The sequence below is a fragment of the Centrocercus urophasianus genome, unplaced genomic scaffold (genome assembly GCF_019232065.1).
Source record: "Centrocercus urophasianus isolate 14NV4802_14NV808 unplaced genomic scaffold, USGS_Curo_1.0 seq_19, whole genome shotgun sequence".
NCBI classification, from domain to species: Eukaryota; Metazoa; Chordata; class Aves; order Galliformes; family Phasianidae; genus Centrocercus; species Centrocercus urophasianus.
Genome location: NW_024884744.1, coordinates 13,652,778 through 13,671,050, shown reverse-complemented (window position 1 = coordinate 13,671,050; position 18,273 = coordinate 13,652,778). Strand labels below are relative to the sequence as shown.

The window sequence follows — 18,273 nt, the reverse complement described above, 5'->3', positions numbered from 1 at the left end:
GAGAGAGCCGGGTGACTTTATTTTGGTGGTTAGGAAGCGCTGACTAAAAATACCCCCGCGTTCCGTACCGTGGGAAGCCGGGCGGTGAGCACGCGGCGGGAGGGGACGGCGCTGCGGCTGCTCGGGGCGCGGAGGAACAGGATGTGAGCGCTTCCTGCGGCTCGCCCCGCGCCCATTCAGCTCCTTTCTCACGAGGCCCCTCGGCCTTTTTGAGAATGAGACGACGTCGGTCGCTACGGCGTGCGCCGGGAACCGAGGGGCGGCGGTGCGCGACCGCCGAACTGTGCGCGTGGCTGCGGCACCAGGCGTGCTTTTAAACGCCGTGCCGTGCGGAGGAGAGGATTTGCCGTCAGTGAGCGAGGCGGCCGTCCAGACGGCGAGCTGAGATCGTCAAGCCGGAGGGGCTCGAGCCGCAGCGGTGGTGCGGGCGGCACCCGTGGGGCAGGCGGGGCCGGGCGAGGCTTCCCCAGACCTTGCTGGTAGCGCGGAGCTAACGCGGGCTGGTTTTGAGACGGGTCGAAGCTGATGTATTGACTGATGCTGCTTTGCTTCTTGATTTCTGTTCTAGAGTCACAAAATGGATTGGGTTGAGTTCCTACTCCCCTGCCATGTGCGGGGATGCCGGCTGCTAGATCCAGGCACCAGCTCGGGCTGCCCAGGCCCGTCCAGCCCGGCCTTGAGCACCTCCAGTGATGGGGAATCCGAAACCTCCCTGGGCAGCGGTGCCGGTGCCTCACCGCTGTCTTTAGGGTTGGGTCAGCAGCTGACAGTGCAGCGATTCAGGGAGTTTGTGTTCTGTGAACTGAACTCAAGTTTTGTGTTAGGCATTAGAAGGTGAATCCCCGGATTTCTCAAAACACTCGAAACTGCTTTTATTGACCTGTTTAAGTGTGTTGGATGGTGCCTGCAGCTACAAAGTAACTTTGAATGTTGCCACAGTCAACGACCTGGTGAAAGCGATGGCAAGCTGAAGGCGGTGCACCTTTATGTGTGGGGAGCACTGCGAGTAGCTCACGGATGTCCCACCTCCTCCTTAGGGTCTGGTGCTTGACGCTGTTAGCTCTGCATTACCGTCACGCTGTGTATCTATTGAGCAAATGATGCGCAGGACAAGGAGGTTTGTCTCAGCTGTGGGATTTAGTGAGTTGCTGTTACAACTAATGTGCAACATGAAAGTAACATGCAAAGCTCAAACTTGTTAAATATTGTGTATCAAAATTCCTGTTGTTTTAACACTGAGCTTTTATTAGAATCACAGCTTTTCCCTCTTGCTTAGGCTTGAGCTGATCTTACTTTGAAGTCAAGCTTTACAGCATAGTGGCACAGAGAACCCTAACAGTGCTTTATATGTACTTTAAAATCCAAACCAAACTATGTAGTCGATAAAAGTTATTTTATTACTGTCATTTTTTGCTTTTTTCCCCAAAGGAGGTTGCTGAGCTAGTTGGCAGTAGTTATGAACTTGCCTTTTCAGAATAAGAGGGTCAGTGTTGTTATTAGTGATGCATTTTGTACTTGTGCTACTAGATTGGCTATGAAGTATGGTGTGAAAATAGCTGTTGTCCTAAGTGAGGCTGGTGTCCGAAACTGCTGGGTTGATGCAGTTGCTAAAAAGTGAGTTGGCCTTATTGCTGCTTTTAGTCACTTGTGTGTTTCGCTGCTGGAACCACAGGTTTAAATATCTTGCTGTACAGTTTTAAATGACAGACACTGGAAAGCCTTGTGTAGAGCTCTACAGCTACAGGTAAACATGCATCTCTTTCTCGTCTCCCGAGAAAGCTTTCTGAGATGGTTCTCACTGACCACCTTACTGCCCGTGTTTTTTGAACACCCATTTGGAAAGCACTGGTGTACATCTCCATGACATCCCTCTCACTTGCCTTCTTGCCCTCTATGTTTTTGAATTGTGGAACTTACAGTGTCTTGACGTTGCTGCTGTTATAGTTGTTCGGAATTGTGCATCTGCTGAATAAACTCAAATCCAAAAATTCAAGCAAATATCTGATGTTATTCATACATAATTTTTATTTTTTATTTTTAATCTGTACAGCTGGAAGTTTTCTCCCAATTGTAAATGTTAAGAGGTTTTGGGGAAGATGTGACAGCTGTGTGTTTTACCTGATAGGTGAGCTGCAGATCCTCACTCCTTTCCACCCCAAGCTCCGCTCAAGAAATCCATCCTTCCTTCAGCTAAACAAACCAAGATGTGCAGATCTTTTCTCTTTTGTAGGAAGGCTTTTAATACGGAAGGACTGCAGTGTAGTAGAGTGAAAAAAAAAGATGTGGATTATGTAGAAATATTTTTTTTTTCTTTTTTAAGAAAACGTGGATTTGTAATATTTGTGTCTCTGCTGTACAGTGGTTTACAGTGCCAGTCAAGTAATGTTATATCTTAAATGTTTTAAAATAGGGTGGAGAACCTTCAGGGTATTAACCAAAATTATAAGTTGCTGACCAGAAGTAACTGAGTGTAAGGCTTATGGTTGCTAATTACAAACATCAGCGTCAGACCCCATCTGGAGATGAGTAGCCTCTTGTCCATTTCCCTTTGTTATCTCTTGCATAAGTTTTAACAAGTTTTCTATTTGAAGGTGATGTTCCATCTCATGCTTCTCTGATTTTTTTCTGCAGTATCTCACTAACGGGTCACTTTCAGTTTAGCTTCATTTTGAAATCTAATGGCATTTAAAACCGGTTCTGTACATATCCCTCAGTCTGTCAACATTAAGGGTGACGTTTATAAATAATACCTACACTTCCTTGTCTCCCACACCCAAGCTGCTGACAAGCTCCCTGGTGCTTCAGAGAGCAGAGCTTTACCTGGGGGAGTTACCAGAGTGTACATGGAGCGTCTGTGCCTTCCCAGTGCACGTACCCCTGGCTTCCAAAGGGCAGCAGGGCAGCTCAGCCTGCTCTGTTGAACCATCCTGCTCTTCTCAGTGCTGTTGTGGCTTTTTAAATACCAGACTGACTTGCTTAAACTTAAAGGCCACCACTGATCTATTAGGCAAAAAGAGAAAACAAAGCCCTTATGGTTTAACATCTTAGCAGTGTAAACAGTGAAGCTTATTTTTCAACATGCTGCTTATCTGCAGTTTTTTCAAAAGGAACAGACGTGTGACAAACCTATCTTCAGGCAGCAGACTTTGTAGGTGGAGGTGGTGTGATGTTTAGACATGGTACGTAATGAAAATCAGTCATTCATGTAGCTATGGTCATGTTACACTTCAGTACTTTATCTAAAGTTCAGATAATTTTGATTCCATATCTTCTGGGGAGGGATATATCCAGTAGGAGTGTGAGAGTGAGTGTGACTGCCAGAGCTACTGGCTAAGTCTGAGTCCAGAATTCAGTTCTGGTTGCCTGTGTTAAAGATCAGAATTAAAATGGCATAAGACAGAGAAGAACTGCTCAGCAATTAAGAGTTTCTTTCCTTTGGAGTGAGGATCAAAAAAACTTGTGTCTATCAGCAGGATATGAGGTGACAGGAGACCGATTCCTGTCTTCAAAGAAGAACGCACCAGAGGGGACATACTGCTTAAGTGTATGGACAGCATTGCCATAAAGTTGTGGAGGTGTCTACAGCACTCAGCTTCTGGGCAAGCAGTTGGAATATGGGGATGTATTCTTAGCTGTAACCACTTAGAACTAACTATTTCAGAAAAAGACTGCCTGGTGTCCAGCAGAGGTTAGTGCAGTGGCCTACACTCAGCATCCATCTGTTCCTCCCATCTCATTGTTCCTCCCATTGGAAACTTTCTTGTTCTTAAATGTGTTGCATTTAGTTGATCAGTTTTCTTCCCCCCTTTCCCTAACAAGCCAGACATTAGGGGAGAAAAAAAAACACAATGCGTGTAGCTGACTCTTTGGAAATGCATCAATCAACAATAGCTGCTTATTGTTAAAAATGAAGTAGACAGCTTCCTGCAACCAAGATGTTTAAGGAGAAAATACGGAGCAAACAGTAGCTCAGACAGTTGGCTGTCTGTTTTGGGAGCTAATGCTGGGTTGCCCCAGGCTGGAACTTCTCAGCCTCAGTGCTGCCGGCTCAGGCCAGAGGGGAGGTGCAGATGCTGCAGGCAGCAGTGCTGGTGAGGCAGTGCAGTGTCATCTTCCTGGCAGCATCTTTCCATGTCACACAGGATATAAGCATTTCTGGGCACATAAGAGAGCTTACAAATAGAAAATGAATATAGAAATGCATGTGGAGTGGAAGGACAGACTTTGAATGTCCATTAGAACTACAGAACTTCTGTGTGTGTAACATCCTGTTGTTTTTTCCCCTCAGTACTTACAGTTTCTTTTTTGTTTACAGATGATGCCAAACATTTGATACCCAACAAGATGAGAGACTTTTTCTGTACCATAAATTTGGACCAAGAAGAAGTTTTTCGCACACAAGTAGTTGAAAAATCTTTAAGGTATGGCTTCTTTTTTACATGGAAGTGGTAATCAAGACAGTCTCAGTCCAGAATAAAAGCAAGATTTGTATCGATGTGTATGTGGCTTTGCTTCTTCATCTTTAAAATGAGAACTGACTTGTGGTGACTACCCAGAAGTGTTACAGCAATGTGCAAATCATAAGAATAGTGGAAAAAAGACAAAATGGAGGCTTATGGGTACCACAGTGTTTTTAAAAAGAAACATGCTAAAACATTCTGCTGTTACTCTGTTCTGTTCCATTGGGCAGCATAATGTTCTTTTCCTTGCCAAGTTATATTCAAGGGAAAGAAATTTGCTCCATCTCAGCTTTCCATGTCATTTTCTACTTCTGACATGTAGTCACTGTGCAGTGGTGGAATTCTGTTCTTAGTGTCTGTCTTGTAAAACCTGTTTCCAGAATGGAGGAACTTGAACTTTTCCATGTGTAAGAGTTTTGTTTGCTATAGGATGTTTCCCTGAGTAGGCCTCGTTCCCTCCTGCAAGCCTTGTTGCAAGAACTGGAACCTGTACTCTCAAGAATAGCTTGCTGTGCCTCCCCAAGCAGTGCTTAGCTGTAGGTTCTCCAATGGTTTATGAGCTTTAAAAACAGTCCAAAAAGTCACAATAAAATATCTGAAATAGTCTTGAAATATAGTTCTCTGATGACCCATACTGAAGCATCCTTGCAGCTGCATTGCTCTGAAGACCAGAGTGACAGTTTAATGTATTTGAGGAAGGCATCAAACCTTCCTCTTTAAACCCAGAAAGCCTGCTTGAAACGTTTTTGTTTTTTTTTTTTTCCCATGCTCCTGCTGTTTGCTGTGGTTTTGTTATCAGTGCTCCTTTTTGTTGTTTGGTTTTTTTTGCTGGTTGTTTCCAGATCAGGAAAGCCTTGGTGCTCAAATAGTGCATTCAAAAAGCGAGTTGTTCTTTTTCAAAACAGCTTTTTAAAGTCGCCTTATACTTCTGCGCTGGAAGTAAGCACCACAAGCATGCAACCAGTTAAATTACAAACAAATTACTTTTATATCCAACTACATTAAATACAGACAAGGGGAATGAGCAAAATATTTGTTCCTGATTGCACTTGACTAATTAAACTGGAAATACAGTTTGATTTCCAAAATAAAATCAGTTCTTTAGCTTTGCCATCAGGTTTCTGTTGCATTAATAATTGAACTCATAGAAGATAATATGCTAAGAAACAAGACTTGCTACACTTAATTTTTATGCACTTTGTAAAATTATATTCCATTTAAAGGGAGGGAAATATGTTCACTTTAAAGAATTGTTAAGTTGATGCTCTTGAATCACATGAAGTAGAACTAGCAACTGCATAGTCAAACATCAGTAAAAGAAATCACCTTGGATTAAGCTACGTTTTTTTAATAGTATTGAAATGTACCTGAAACTTGAGAATGGTGCCAGTAGTATTTCAGAGGGAAGAAGAAAAATCTCTATAATGAAGTAACATTTTTGGCAGTGTATTAATCAGTGCTCCAAACGGAGAGATTTTCAGGTGATATTAAATTTATATTCCTAATTCTAGAATATTTTATTAATTGAAAGTCAGTGTTCTGAAGCACTCTTTGCTTACGGGTGCTTTTTAGTCTCTCCTGGCTATGTAGGCAACTGTCCTTGCTCTTCTGTATGACGTCTGTATGAAGTTAAATACACAACACAAATAGGGTTCTGTACAAACTGATGAAGTACAGCAAGGTAAGGCATCTGCTGGTAGCAGCAGCGAGAGCTGGATGCTTACTGTTGTATTACTAGGATGTGTATAGTTCTGAAGGCTACTGCTTGTTCTGGAAGCTTAATGATACCATCTTGTTGCTTAGTACTCTGTTGGTCCAGAGTACTGTAGTAACCCAGGGCTACTGGAAGGAAAATGACAGTTCTGCACTCTGTTAGCTTCAAAACTGTATACACTACTTTTCAGTAAGCTTTAATATGGTATTTGTTTCTTTTTTATATTACTGGCTTTTTTTCAGAAGTAATTCATAGTCTGTTTTTGTCGCTGTATTCTAGCTTGCAAACAAGAACTGAGTATAATCCAAATCGTATTCTACAAGTATCTGCTAGTTACACATCTGTGGAAGTAGTTATCATTGGAAGCAAATGAGTTTTCAGAGATAGAAGAAATATGAATTAATAGGAAGAAGTTTATGGCTAATGACTCAGTCATGTTTCCTGACACTGCAAGGGATTTCTGTGGATTTTGAAGAAGTTGCATTTTTTTTCCCTGGAAATGTCAAATAAGTTTGAACTTCCTCAAATTTCCATGGTGAGATATGAGGAAATTGGGGGTGGGGGGGTGGGAGGCTGTGGTATGTATTGCTTTTTGGTTATTGTTGTTTTAAAATAAATGGTTTTGTTTTGTTTTTCAAGTTGACCTTTGTGCATATGTGAGGGTATAGAATTGAACTGTCTGATGTAACCGTTGAATTTATAAAATAACAGGTCTTGGTGTCTCATGCTTTGCTAAAGGATATCCAACAATTGATTCATAATGCGTTAGTGATAATCTGGATAAGGAGAAATGTGTTAACAGAATACATTATTAAAACAACACATTATTTTCTGTTAATGTTTGACAGTGACTGATGTTTTATTATTGGTGTTTTTTTTTTGCTGTGTTGGTGAATTTCATTATCCTTAGCCCTGGGATATGGCTGCTACATAGACTGCTGGAAAGCTGTACTGATAGTCTCCATCCCACAACAAAGGATCACTTTCTGGCTGTAGTTATGCACATTAGAGTTGTGCAGATCTGGTAAAATCAGGAGTTACCACTTAGTGATGTGCAGTTGTTGCATGTCATCATCTGCTCCTGTCTGAAGCTCAGTCAGTGGCAGAGATTCCCTCAGTACCAGTACCAGTACCAGCTCGTTCATCCGCTGTTCGCACTTTCTGCTGTGATAACTTTGTTTTAACTGCAGCTATTACTTGTGTAGCTGATCAAGGAGCCACATCATGAAACCGACCTAAATTAGGAGTAAGCCCTTGTTTCACCTTCTGCTGCGTTACTGTGTCAATGCAATTCGAGTAAGCAGTCAAAGAGCAGTGAGGAAATGGAGGCTGCTCTAGCCTGCGCTGCTGCTACAGGTAATGCTCAGGGATCTGTAGCTGCAGTGGTGCTGCTGACAAGAAGAACGTGGCTCCCTAAGAGAGCTGAATTTGTTGGGTATGAAATGAGGAGGACAAGAAAAGAAGTGAGGAGCTGAAAAACTAGGAGTGGGTTTTTCAACTGGGAATTTCTATGTTACATCTCAGTATAATGTGAGGTGTAATAGCGATTCATACACTATGGAGTCTGTTGTGAAAGTTCTGTGTTTGAACAAAATGGACATTTTAACTTCTGATCTGTGTTATTATGAATTCCTGGGATTAAAACCATTGATTCTGAGAATAGACTTGAATAATTTGGAATGCTGGATTTCGCACTTGTTTTTTAACACTGGTTAGCAGCTGTTTTTAACTTACTTAATGATGCATTTGGTGGCTTTTCTCTAATTATTTTGAGGGGAGATTAGGTATGATATTCTATTTGGACTATCAACCAATGGTTCCCAGTGTAAGCATGTTTGTGCTGCTTGAATAAACTGGTATTTTACCTGTACAACGTCAGCCAGGTACTTTACTAGGAAACAACAACAACAAAAATTTGGGTGTGATCCAATTGTCCTTGTGCAGCTTTTTTCTGCAGAAAACTACGTTGTACATTGTGCATAGTAAAATGTAGTTTTCTGTACAGAGGAAGCAGAGGCTAAAATCCATTTCACAAAGCTGCACATCTGTGCAGATAATACAGCACTGCAAATGACAGTGTATGAAGTCTGTAAGAATCCAGTCATTCCGAAATGGGAGATTTTTTGTGATTGCGTTTGATTTCCAGAGCTCACAAATTGCAGTGGCACCAATAGCATTGTAGTTCTGTTCAGTCTTCTGAGATGCAAGCTTCTGAGTGCTGGCTGTGGCTGGGTACATAAATTTTCCTTCAGTTTAATGGGCATATGCATCCCTTGATGGGAGGATACCAAATACACTAGCTGAAATGGCTCTGGAATACGGAGGAACTCAGATATTTTCTTTTTTTCTTACATAGAATTCTTTGCAAATACTTGTTGCTGTTGTTTGGTACAGTATGAATGGTTGTAAATATTCTACTAGATTTCTATTTTATTCTAATATTCTATTAGATTTCAGTAGGTGGAGAAGTACAGTGGTTGTTTCATCACATACAAGTATTATGGGTTTGAGATGAACGTTTCCATCTTTCAGTTTCACTGTTCTGTTCTGCTTATGGCTTCTTTTAACAGGTCTCAATCTTTGAGCATTAAGCCTGACAGAGGTTAGAGCACGACATGTTAGCAGTTAGTGAATTAGTTCCTGAGTTGTGTTTTACTGTGATTTAACTGGGCACGGAAGAGAAAAATATACTTTTTCTATCTCCAGAAATTGTTTAAGGATGGTGGGTTGGGAGCCAGCTAAAATGATTTCAAGACAGGAAAATGTAATTGAAATTGCAGCAAAGGTGGCACTTTCTCTGTGTGCTCTAATTTCTGTGTATTTCTTGAACACATGCAAAGGGTTTTTGTGCTGTGTGATTGGATGAAATGGCTGCAGGTGGCTTGGATGACAGGTTAACATTGTGGTGGTAAAAAATAAAAAAATAAAAAATATGGCATTTCAGTGTCTGCTATACAGATTACACCAAATGCTTCCTACTTTAATGTTTTGTTTTTCTTATCAGCCCTTATTTTGGAGAAGAGTTTTACTTTGAGATTCCAAGAACATTCCAGTGGTTGTCCTTCTACATTTATGACAAAAGTGTTCTACAAAAGGACCTGCGGATAGGTAAGTTCTGCGATACTCTGCGTCTTGCATAACGTTCAGTTTTCAGTATCTGTGGTTTTATGGGCATAATTGTTACACAGATGAATTTTCAAAAACATAGTAGACAGTGCTCCTAAATATTTCTTTGGAGTTTGAAAAATGGGATTTGTTTCCTTGCTTTATTATACTGCAGTTTAAATTGGATTATTAAAATTGTGTATTTATTTTTCTAGGCTAATGGGATATTTCTTATTCCTACTCAGTACATTCTGAAATTCTTTTTTCTCCAATTCTGTTCCAGTGCAATATTTGAGCAACTGTCACTACTTTTGTAGCTCTAAAGAATTAATTGACTTTGTAGTTGTGGAATAACTCTTAAACCTATAAATGGACTTCTCTGCCAGTGCAACATGTAAACCTAGTGCTTAGAAGTTGCACAAAACATGTATAACTGAAAAGTTACAGGAGGTGGATTAATTTCATTGTCAAATGGCTTTATCACAGCTGTTAGTTGTGTATAAAGTTGATGTGAAAGCTCTAAGAGTCTGCTGTGGATGTGCACTGCATGTTACTTGAATTGAGGAAGGAAATAATTTGTACCAGGATGCCAGATAATTGGGTGTAATAACAGCCTTCCAAATAGCAGTCAGGACAGCAGAAGGCATCTATCTTCAAATTGCTGTTTAAATGCTCTTCAGCATCGTTACTGTTCTCTCAAATCTTCGTTGTGTTATATCCAGCCACAAGTGTGTGCTTTCACTTGACCTTGTTATTAGTGATATCCAAGATAATTCATCAGAAGTAGTTTAATTAGCTTTGCATGAACTCTTTTGCTGCTTTATTTCTGCTTCATGTTGTTTGTTTCTATGAGCTTTTCATATAGCATCATCATTTAAAAAATATATATATATTCTTAAACAAAAATCAGTCCTGTTGAGGTACATGTGCTTTTCTTTCCCTCTTTCCTGCAGGAAAGGTGGCAATCAAAAAAGAAGATCTATGCAACTACACAGGGAAAGAGAACTGGTTTACGCTTCAACCTGTTGATTCCAACTCAGAGGTTCAGGTAACCATTAAATTGCACTCTTATCTTTTTAAAATTACCATTACATGTATTTATCTGTATTTAGACTATTTTTTTGAACTGTGACAGTTTAACATCTTTGTAATTCTTGTGAGTCATTTGTCTTTCAGCTTGATTAAAGAGTAATGCTGTCAGTTCTTCTAAACAGTATTGTTTCTTGTGATGCTTCTCAAAGCGTGTAGGAGATCTGAAGCACCTGTTTGGGAAATGTCTAACAGTATTTTGATGCCAAAAAAGCTTTGATGCAAGGAATGCTATGTAATTTAGACAGCTGAATGATTCAGGATACTACTGAGTAGTTTTTTCCATCTGAAATGTTGATTGTGGAATGTAGAATGGCAATGTCTCCATATTGGGAGTTACTTGTGCTGTGCTCATACATTTATTTTATTCTCAAATACTTTCCACATGCAGCCTTAAATAAGCTGTGCCTCAGAGTTCTACTTTGTCTGTGCTTCACATCCTTCGGATGGGATTGTTGTAAGAACATTTAAGTGTGATGTCCCTACAGCTGTAGCTGTTGCTGTCTGTTCTTCAGCTATTCTTAAGTAAATACAGCCGTGCTCTTTGGAATCCAATCCTGTTGCTGGGATATCCAATTTAGTATATCTTAAGTTTTCTTTGGATATTCCCAAGTCTTGGCTTCCTTTCTGGAATTAACAAGAATTGAACTTGCTGATTCCTACAAAATAATAATAAGGTGGTGGTGGAAGAGATGTGGAAGTTTAGATATTGGTCACTTCTTAAAGCCACCATACTTTGCAGTTAGAACTTAAGACTTCTAGGATCGCAATCCACTCCTAATGCAGAAGGTCTACACCTTCTGTGTCTCCTTCCATTCTTGTTCCACAACTCCATACTAACACTGGTAATCAGAAGTGGAGGTGATTAAAAATGGAGCAGAGTAAAAATACTGTATCCTTGAGTTCATACAAGATTTTGGTTTTGCTGTGTATAAAATATTTCCAAGATCGTTTTTATCTTACATGCTTGCACAAGCTTTTTCAATTCCTTTGTTCTTTCTTTTCCTTCTCAAAATAGAGATTACACAAATAACACTGGTGAGTTGACATTCCTATCAGCTGCCTTACTTTTTTTTAATCACTCTCACCTGTGCTGCTTTTGCTGATGCATGGAAGTATGCCACTTAAACTGCCTTGCTGAATAACCTGAACTAAGTAGTGTGGTCCAGATGCTTTAAACTGATGGATAAGCATCTTCGTATTGTCTGAAGTGATGATTTGGTAGCTATAATTGCATCTGGTTTATTACATGGATGTAAAATCTTGATAGACTAGTTCTTACATCCCTCTTTAAAACAAAGTTAATTTCAGGCTAAAAATTGTTCTTCTACCCATTTGTGCTTTTAAAAAAAAAAAAAAAAAAAAAAAAAGATGAGGGGGGTGGTCTGTTCCAGTGTGTATAGGAGGAAAGTAGCCTTCTCATGGGCATTAAAAAATGTATTAAATGACTCAACTTGGACTTTTAGCCAGCATCTGTTCTGTGTTATGTTCTTAGCTGTTTTTTTTGTTTGTTTTGCTGCTGGTAACAATAGTAGGAATGGATATTATCTTTTTTTCTTAAAAATTTCTGCTGTCCATTAGCTCTCAAAAAGTATAAGTAAATGAAAGAAAACTAAGCAAATAAAGTAGTATTTGAAAAGCTGTGTAGAACAGTACACATTTAACTGCAATTGGTACAAACTTCTCAGCAAAAAAAATCCTTCAAATTTTCTAAAATTCATATAGCCTCAGGTTGCTGGAAAGATGATTCTTGGGATTATTTGCCTTGCCTTTTTTTGATCTCTATATAGCTGGTTTGAAATGAGGTCATAGTATTAAACAAGCCCTTGTTCCGTTCTATTACTTGTAACGTGAGAGAAGAATCTTGTAAAGATTTGATCTAGGCTTGCAAAATGTATAGGGGCAAGATGTTCTACACACTTCTAAGGTTTCTGAAGGTAACGCAGATGTTTACTGACCTTGTACCATTGATAGGCTTTGTAGGTTTTACAATGATTGCAGCAATGTACTTCCATTGTATCCCCCTGGCCTTTTGAAGAATGCGTAGGTTTGTTTGAAAAAGTGGAGTCTGATGTTCAGATCAGCTTGTGCATTCATAGATTGACATCTGCAAACCTAAAAAAGAGGAAAGGTCTGGGTAGAATGAACCATGCAGGGTTAGACTGTGTTAGTTCTGTGGGCCTGAGCCTAGTGCTAGGATCTCGGTGGTGAGGTGATGTGTTTTAGAAACATGGTGCAAGTTGCTCTAATTTAGTATGAGAAAGATAGAGATATCCAGTAAAAGCTGATAAACCTGTATCTGGTATGTAAAATTTATGCACTGATCTTACAGAATTAACTACTGTGTGCTGTGCCTACTGTGGGAAGGTTATACAGTTTGTGGAGTCCCAGTTTTCCTTCACTTACTCCTACAAGTCCAGTAGTTTGTGATATTTTTTTCCCATCACGCTGATGGAAGTGGAAAGTGTAGAGCAGAGTTCAAGAGAAATACTGCTGAGTTTCTGATACTGGGAGAGGAACTGGAGCATAACTGTTAGCTTTTCTAACCCTGTTTAACCCACATAATCAGAGTAGCTCCCAGTTATTGACTACCTCTCAGACAAACAAGTGTGCACATCCTTGTCTTAAATTGAAAGGAGAGAAGATGTTAGAAAGGAAACATAGTGTCCAAAATTGTCTGGTGGTAAACATGCAACAAAACGTGAAATGTGGGCGTAGTATAAAAGTGCCTATTGGTGTATATAAAGTACACTTAGCAGCCCAGTTTTGGCAGAAGAGCTTTAGAAAACTCGAATTTAGTGTAGATACTTGTTATCTTTTGTAATGTGGAATTAATTGAAGTAATGAAATTGCGGGGAGGAAAAGCCTGTCAAAATACTGTGCTAAAGTGCAATAGTAATTCTAAAAGCAAACCATGCTACTGAATTGCTTCAGAGGTTCTGAATTTCAGGTTAGAGATTTGGACACACTGTTTTTGGCTTCTCTGTTCTTGTGCAAGTCTGACTGCCTAACACCTCCATCTTCCTCTAGTCAGTATCAGGAAAGATAATTGTTAATCCATTGGTAAAATTATAATAGTGCCTACCTGCTTTTGAACATTCCTGAGATCTGCAGGTGGAAAGTGCTTTCACATAAAACGTGCTTATTTATTGGATGGGATGGCTGATTTCACCGTGTGTGTTATGTCGATACAGATCTGCAGATCAGCAGCTGTCCTGCTGCTCTCAACGGGTAACAAAAACATTCTTGAGATGCTCCATACTCCCCATGTCAGGGGAGTGATCACTTGGCTTTGGTAAAATGGCTGTACTTGTCACGGTGCTAAGTTGTTTAATCAAGCTCTAAGTACTGTTCTTAGGAGCAGTAGACTGTTGTACTGCTCCATGCAGAGCTCTTGATTTGCGTGGGGCTTTTTTGTTGAGTTTTGTTTTTTTCTAAGAGGAAAAAAGATGGTTAAGCCATTCATAAGGTCTGCTTATTAAATTGTACTTAGGCCAGTTATTTCCATAAATACTAGTTGTGTTTTTGTCCTTTTGCTTCTCATTCAGAAACTTTGCCTTGTAAGGCTGTTGGCATGCTTCTCAGTATCCTGTTTTTATTAGGTAAATCTATTTTTGCAATTGAAATTCTCTGCTTGATAAATATTTTCTTAACGTACCTGTGTTCCAATGCATGTAGTAACAGTTTGCAAAACACTTGGCAGGCATCCCAAAATAGTTATTTTTCCTTAAAAAAGAAACCTCACTTCTCCTCCCATGTGATGTACAGAGAGAGAAATACAGCCTTTGCTGCAGGGGATTGACAATAATGACACTTCAGTTTCATGACAAGACATGCATATTTCAGAAGTGTGTGCACTGTCAGCTAGGGGTTTTCTTTCCATTTTGGTTCTGTTGGAGCAGAACTGTAGCTGAAACTATAGCTTCAACCCTTTGAAAAATTACAGAATTATCTTCTGGGTCCCTACTCTGACTCTTGCCAAATTCATTGTACTGCTGGACAAGAGTCATAACCACTGACAGATGGTTTTCTGATGTTCCATTTAGCAAATGGATGAATCCCAAATATGCTGAGGAGAGCATGGTACTGATTAAAGGCTGTGTTGCTGTCTTGTTACAATAGTTGTGAAAGCCAGCACAAACAGCCAAACGAGTAGCATTGTTGTTCAGGCAGTAGATGTTGGGAGCAAGGTTGTACTGCTAAACATCGTCCAAAAGAAGGTGCATATTATGATTTGGAGTTCTTGAGGCATTTTATTGAGAGCATGTTCTTCCTTCTGCATATCCAAGATACTTGCACAATACGTGCTTCAGATGTTACTCCAACGTATCTGCTTCAAACAAACCTTAAATAGCTTCTAACTATAAAGTATATAATTTTTCTAGTTAGTACTTCTAAAATAAAAGTTTTAAAAACTATTTGTGTTTCTGTCTTTTTCAGGGAAAAGTTCACCTTGAATTAAAACTGAATGAACTGATAACAGATAATGGATCTGTGTGCCAGCAACTGGTAGTACAGTAAGAAAATACATTAATCCTTAAATTCACAGTTGTCTGTTACAGTATGATGTGATCTGTCCCTTTAAATACTGAATGTCTGCACATTCTGATACCAGTAATGTTTGTTTTTCTCCGTATGGCTTTTCTTGGAGCTTACTGTACTGGAGGCCATGGGTTCGTTCTCCTGCAAAAGTGTTTCACGCCTGCTTGTCTCTGTAGCTCCCAGTGTACTCACTTCTATTGGGACTCAAGCTTCTCACTGGCAAACTTAACATCCAATATGTAAAGACATTACAGCATATCAAAGAGCTTCATATGAATAATATGCTTTTGGTGTATGTGCTCTCAGAATGGTAGAGGTTACCAGACAAATATTACCAGTGCTAAATAAAAAGTGGGGAATGATACCCTTTAGGAAACACTGATGACTATATAGTTTTGCTGTTAGTCTTACAGCTGTGTTTTATCATTTATTTGTTTAAATTTATAATTCAAACTTTTGGAGTCTGAATACACAGTTTACACACTTAGTACAGAGAAGGCTGAAATCACACATAGTGGTCATTCAATTCTTTTGTTACTAAGCAATATATTTAACAATAGGTACAGATAAACTAATACAAATGTAGCTATGCAAAATGCATTGTATTGATATTCATATTAAATGTATGGTATAGATATATGGAAGAAATTAGTCTTCTCATTTTGGAAGAAGTCCAGCAGCCTTCAGTGTCGCTTGCTTCTGGGAAGCTGTTTAGTTGAGAAGTCCAGTGGAAACCAGTGGATTGCTCTGAGACTGCCAGTGTTTTTTTGGGATTCTTTATGTCCTCATGTTCATGAGTAGGGTTCAGGAGGACAAGCTGGAATTGAAATTTAAAAATGTTTTGTATTCTGCTAGTACTTCAGAGAGAAACGAGACTTTTCTGCACTTCTATTAACAGCTTTTGGGATGGGCCATATGAGAAATAGGTACAGGCAGAAGGTTATAGATGTAAAGGGATACTTAAAATAAAAACTCAAAAGGCAGTCTGGTTCTTTCTAGTCTTGCTTTTCAGCATGATCTGTTAACTGATCTGGTAACTCAGAGTAAGGTTTGTTTTGTTGTTGTGTGGTTGTTTTTTAAGTTTCCCTGTCTGAGAATTCAGTGTTAAATAATGTTTGTATTGCGAAACTGCGATAAGGGAGGAAATTGCGTGGGGTATTCTGTTTGTCTCAGAGCTTCATACTCAGATCAGTTCCAGGGGACAGGGGAAACCATTGCACTGTCTATTTTGCAATGAAGTTCTCATTATGAAGTTTAATTCAGTTGGAGCAAGGCTGAGCAAAATTAACCTCTTGCTTTTCTGTTGCTTAGTTGATATTGAAGAGGAAAACTAGTTTTGAAACAGAACTAAGGCAGAGAAATTGGTAATGTTTAGTGGAATATTGTAAGCTGATAATGCAGATAAGATCTGGAAACTTGTGGTACATCAATGTGTATTTATAACTGCAAGATAATTTTGAACATGTTTCTACTTGTGTGGTGGGTGGCAGCTCATATCACTGGTGATCTTGCTGCTCCTATTTTTGTATCCCTCTTCCAGCATGAATTAGAACAGCTTTTTACTTGTGTGCCACTAAAACCGAAAGCTAGCTGGATTGTTATAACTGATTTATTCCCAGCCTTTCCTTCAGATGTCCAAGGTGTCAGTTAATTTGTACATATCCGTGCATTCTAAGGTGAATTACTTTTTAATTTTAAATATTTTGACTTTTCATAATGAAGAAAGTTTGCTTAAGAATGTTACTGTTGCAAATTGCTGGTTTCATTAGGAAGTGGGTTACTCACATACCCTCTCCTAGGATCTCTTTATGATGGAGATAAATGACGAAAAGGAAGCCAGGTTACTGTCATGGTTGCTGTGCTCACCCACTTGTTGACACGTGGGAGAAAACTGCGTAAAACACTACAGAATTACATCAGCATTTTTGTTTCCATTCAAAGTTATGAGAAAATCAAGAGTTCCTTAAACCAAAAAAGCTCACTAATTTTCAGACATGCTTGATAGGCTTGAAATGATTGTACACAAGTATATTCTGTACATGCGAGAGTATGAGAATTAAATCTCTTATGAGATGTAAGTCTATAGGGATGGATTTGAGGATGTTTTTGAAATGGTTTTGGTTTTAAGTGTGAAGAACTTACAGAAAATGCATGTGAAATTCTTTAATAGAACATTTCAACTTTTAAGAAGCGTGTTTTATAAATTTCAGAGGATAGTTAGTGATGTACTTATGTTTTGTCAGTTACCTGGCCCTGAGAAGTTGGTGTATTGTAGTCCTCTAACAAAGCAGAAAAATAGCAAATAACAGAGCTTTCATTAGGTTAAAAAAGAGTCACATGAATATTTCTGTCCCTACCTTTTTTGGTCTGTCCAAATCTTGAACAAGCATTGGCCAAAGAGAAAAAGATAATGAGAAGGGTAATTCTTAAGGGGTGAGCTGTACTGTGTACCTTTTAAAACCATGTTTTGCTTACTAAGAAGCCTTCAATTTGGTTGTTTAGTAACATAAAGAGGCTTTTGAACTTTTACATTTTCTTCTAAAATAAGGGAACTCCAAGTACCTGTGCTGTCTTCTGTGCATAGGCCGGTTCTTGTGCATTTCCACTGTGTATTATTTCCTGAGAGTCCAGTTCTGTGAAGACAGAAAATAATTAAGGCATGTTAAACTTTCTCTAAGATCGTGTTAAGCACACACAAGAAGAAGTAATAAAGGGCTGTGGTTCTGATTATTATCTGGGGTTCTAGTAGTCACCCTACTGTGGCTGAACCCAAGTGAACTAGGAGGTGAATTGTCTCCCTTCTGTAGACATGTTTGTGGAAGTGCTTTTGCTGGTTTTGTGAATCGTTTACATAATGTTTGTTTTAGACACATAATGTTTGTGAATGTGTCTCCAGTAGGAAGCAGTTTTTACATGTTAAGTATAATGACAAGAGCTGCTGAAGTTGTTAACCTCCTACAGCAAATACAGGAAGGAGAAAAACTTGATTGTGTATAGTGTGTATAACAAAGCCCGCTATCCCACCCCCCAAAAAAAACAAAACCAAAAATCAAACCAAAAACAACCCAACAAAACAAAAAACAGTCCTTAAAAACAGTGAGTTTGCTCAAGTAGACATAAAGTAGTCTTCTGCAAGTTACACAAGTGTCTGTCTAACTTAGTATTATTTGACCTTAGGGGAAGAAGATACTTATATACTGTGGCCAGTTTTCTGAGAGTAGGAGCTTTGGAAGCCAGCTGGGACTTCCAGGTTGTGGAATTATTCTAGAAACAAGATATTTCAATACGTGTTTCTCTGGATAGAGTGAAATTACAGATTGAAATTGTATCAGTTAAGTTCTTACAAGTTAACCTGATGAAAGG

At 39.2% G+C, this 18,273-nt stretch overlaps 1 protein-coding gene across 2 annotated transcripts in view; it reads left to right on the top strand.

Annotated features, from left to right (window-relative positions):
* The window catches only part of RASA2 (RAS p21 protein activator 2), a 44,915-nt gene that overhangs the window by 550 nt on the left and 26,092 nt on the right, over positions 1-18,273 (top strand). The window contains exons 1-5 of one of the 2 annotated variants that reach the window (XM_042820938.1): positions 3,516-3,688; positions 4,316-4,421; positions 9,179-9,282; positions 10,233-10,327; positions 14,809-14,885. In XM_042820938.1, the coding sequence (XP_042676872.1) occupies positions 3,547-3,688; positions 4,316-4,421; positions 9,179-9,282; positions 10,233-10,327; positions 14,809-14,885 (524 nt within the window). In that variant the 5' untranslated portion in view covers positions 3,516-3,546. Of the gene's footprint in view, positions 1-3,515; positions 3,689-4,315; positions 4,422-9,178; positions 9,283-10,232; positions 10,328-14,808; positions 14,886-18,273 lie in introns of those variants that run through there. The other variant, XM_042820939.1, reaches the window with a different exon arrangement.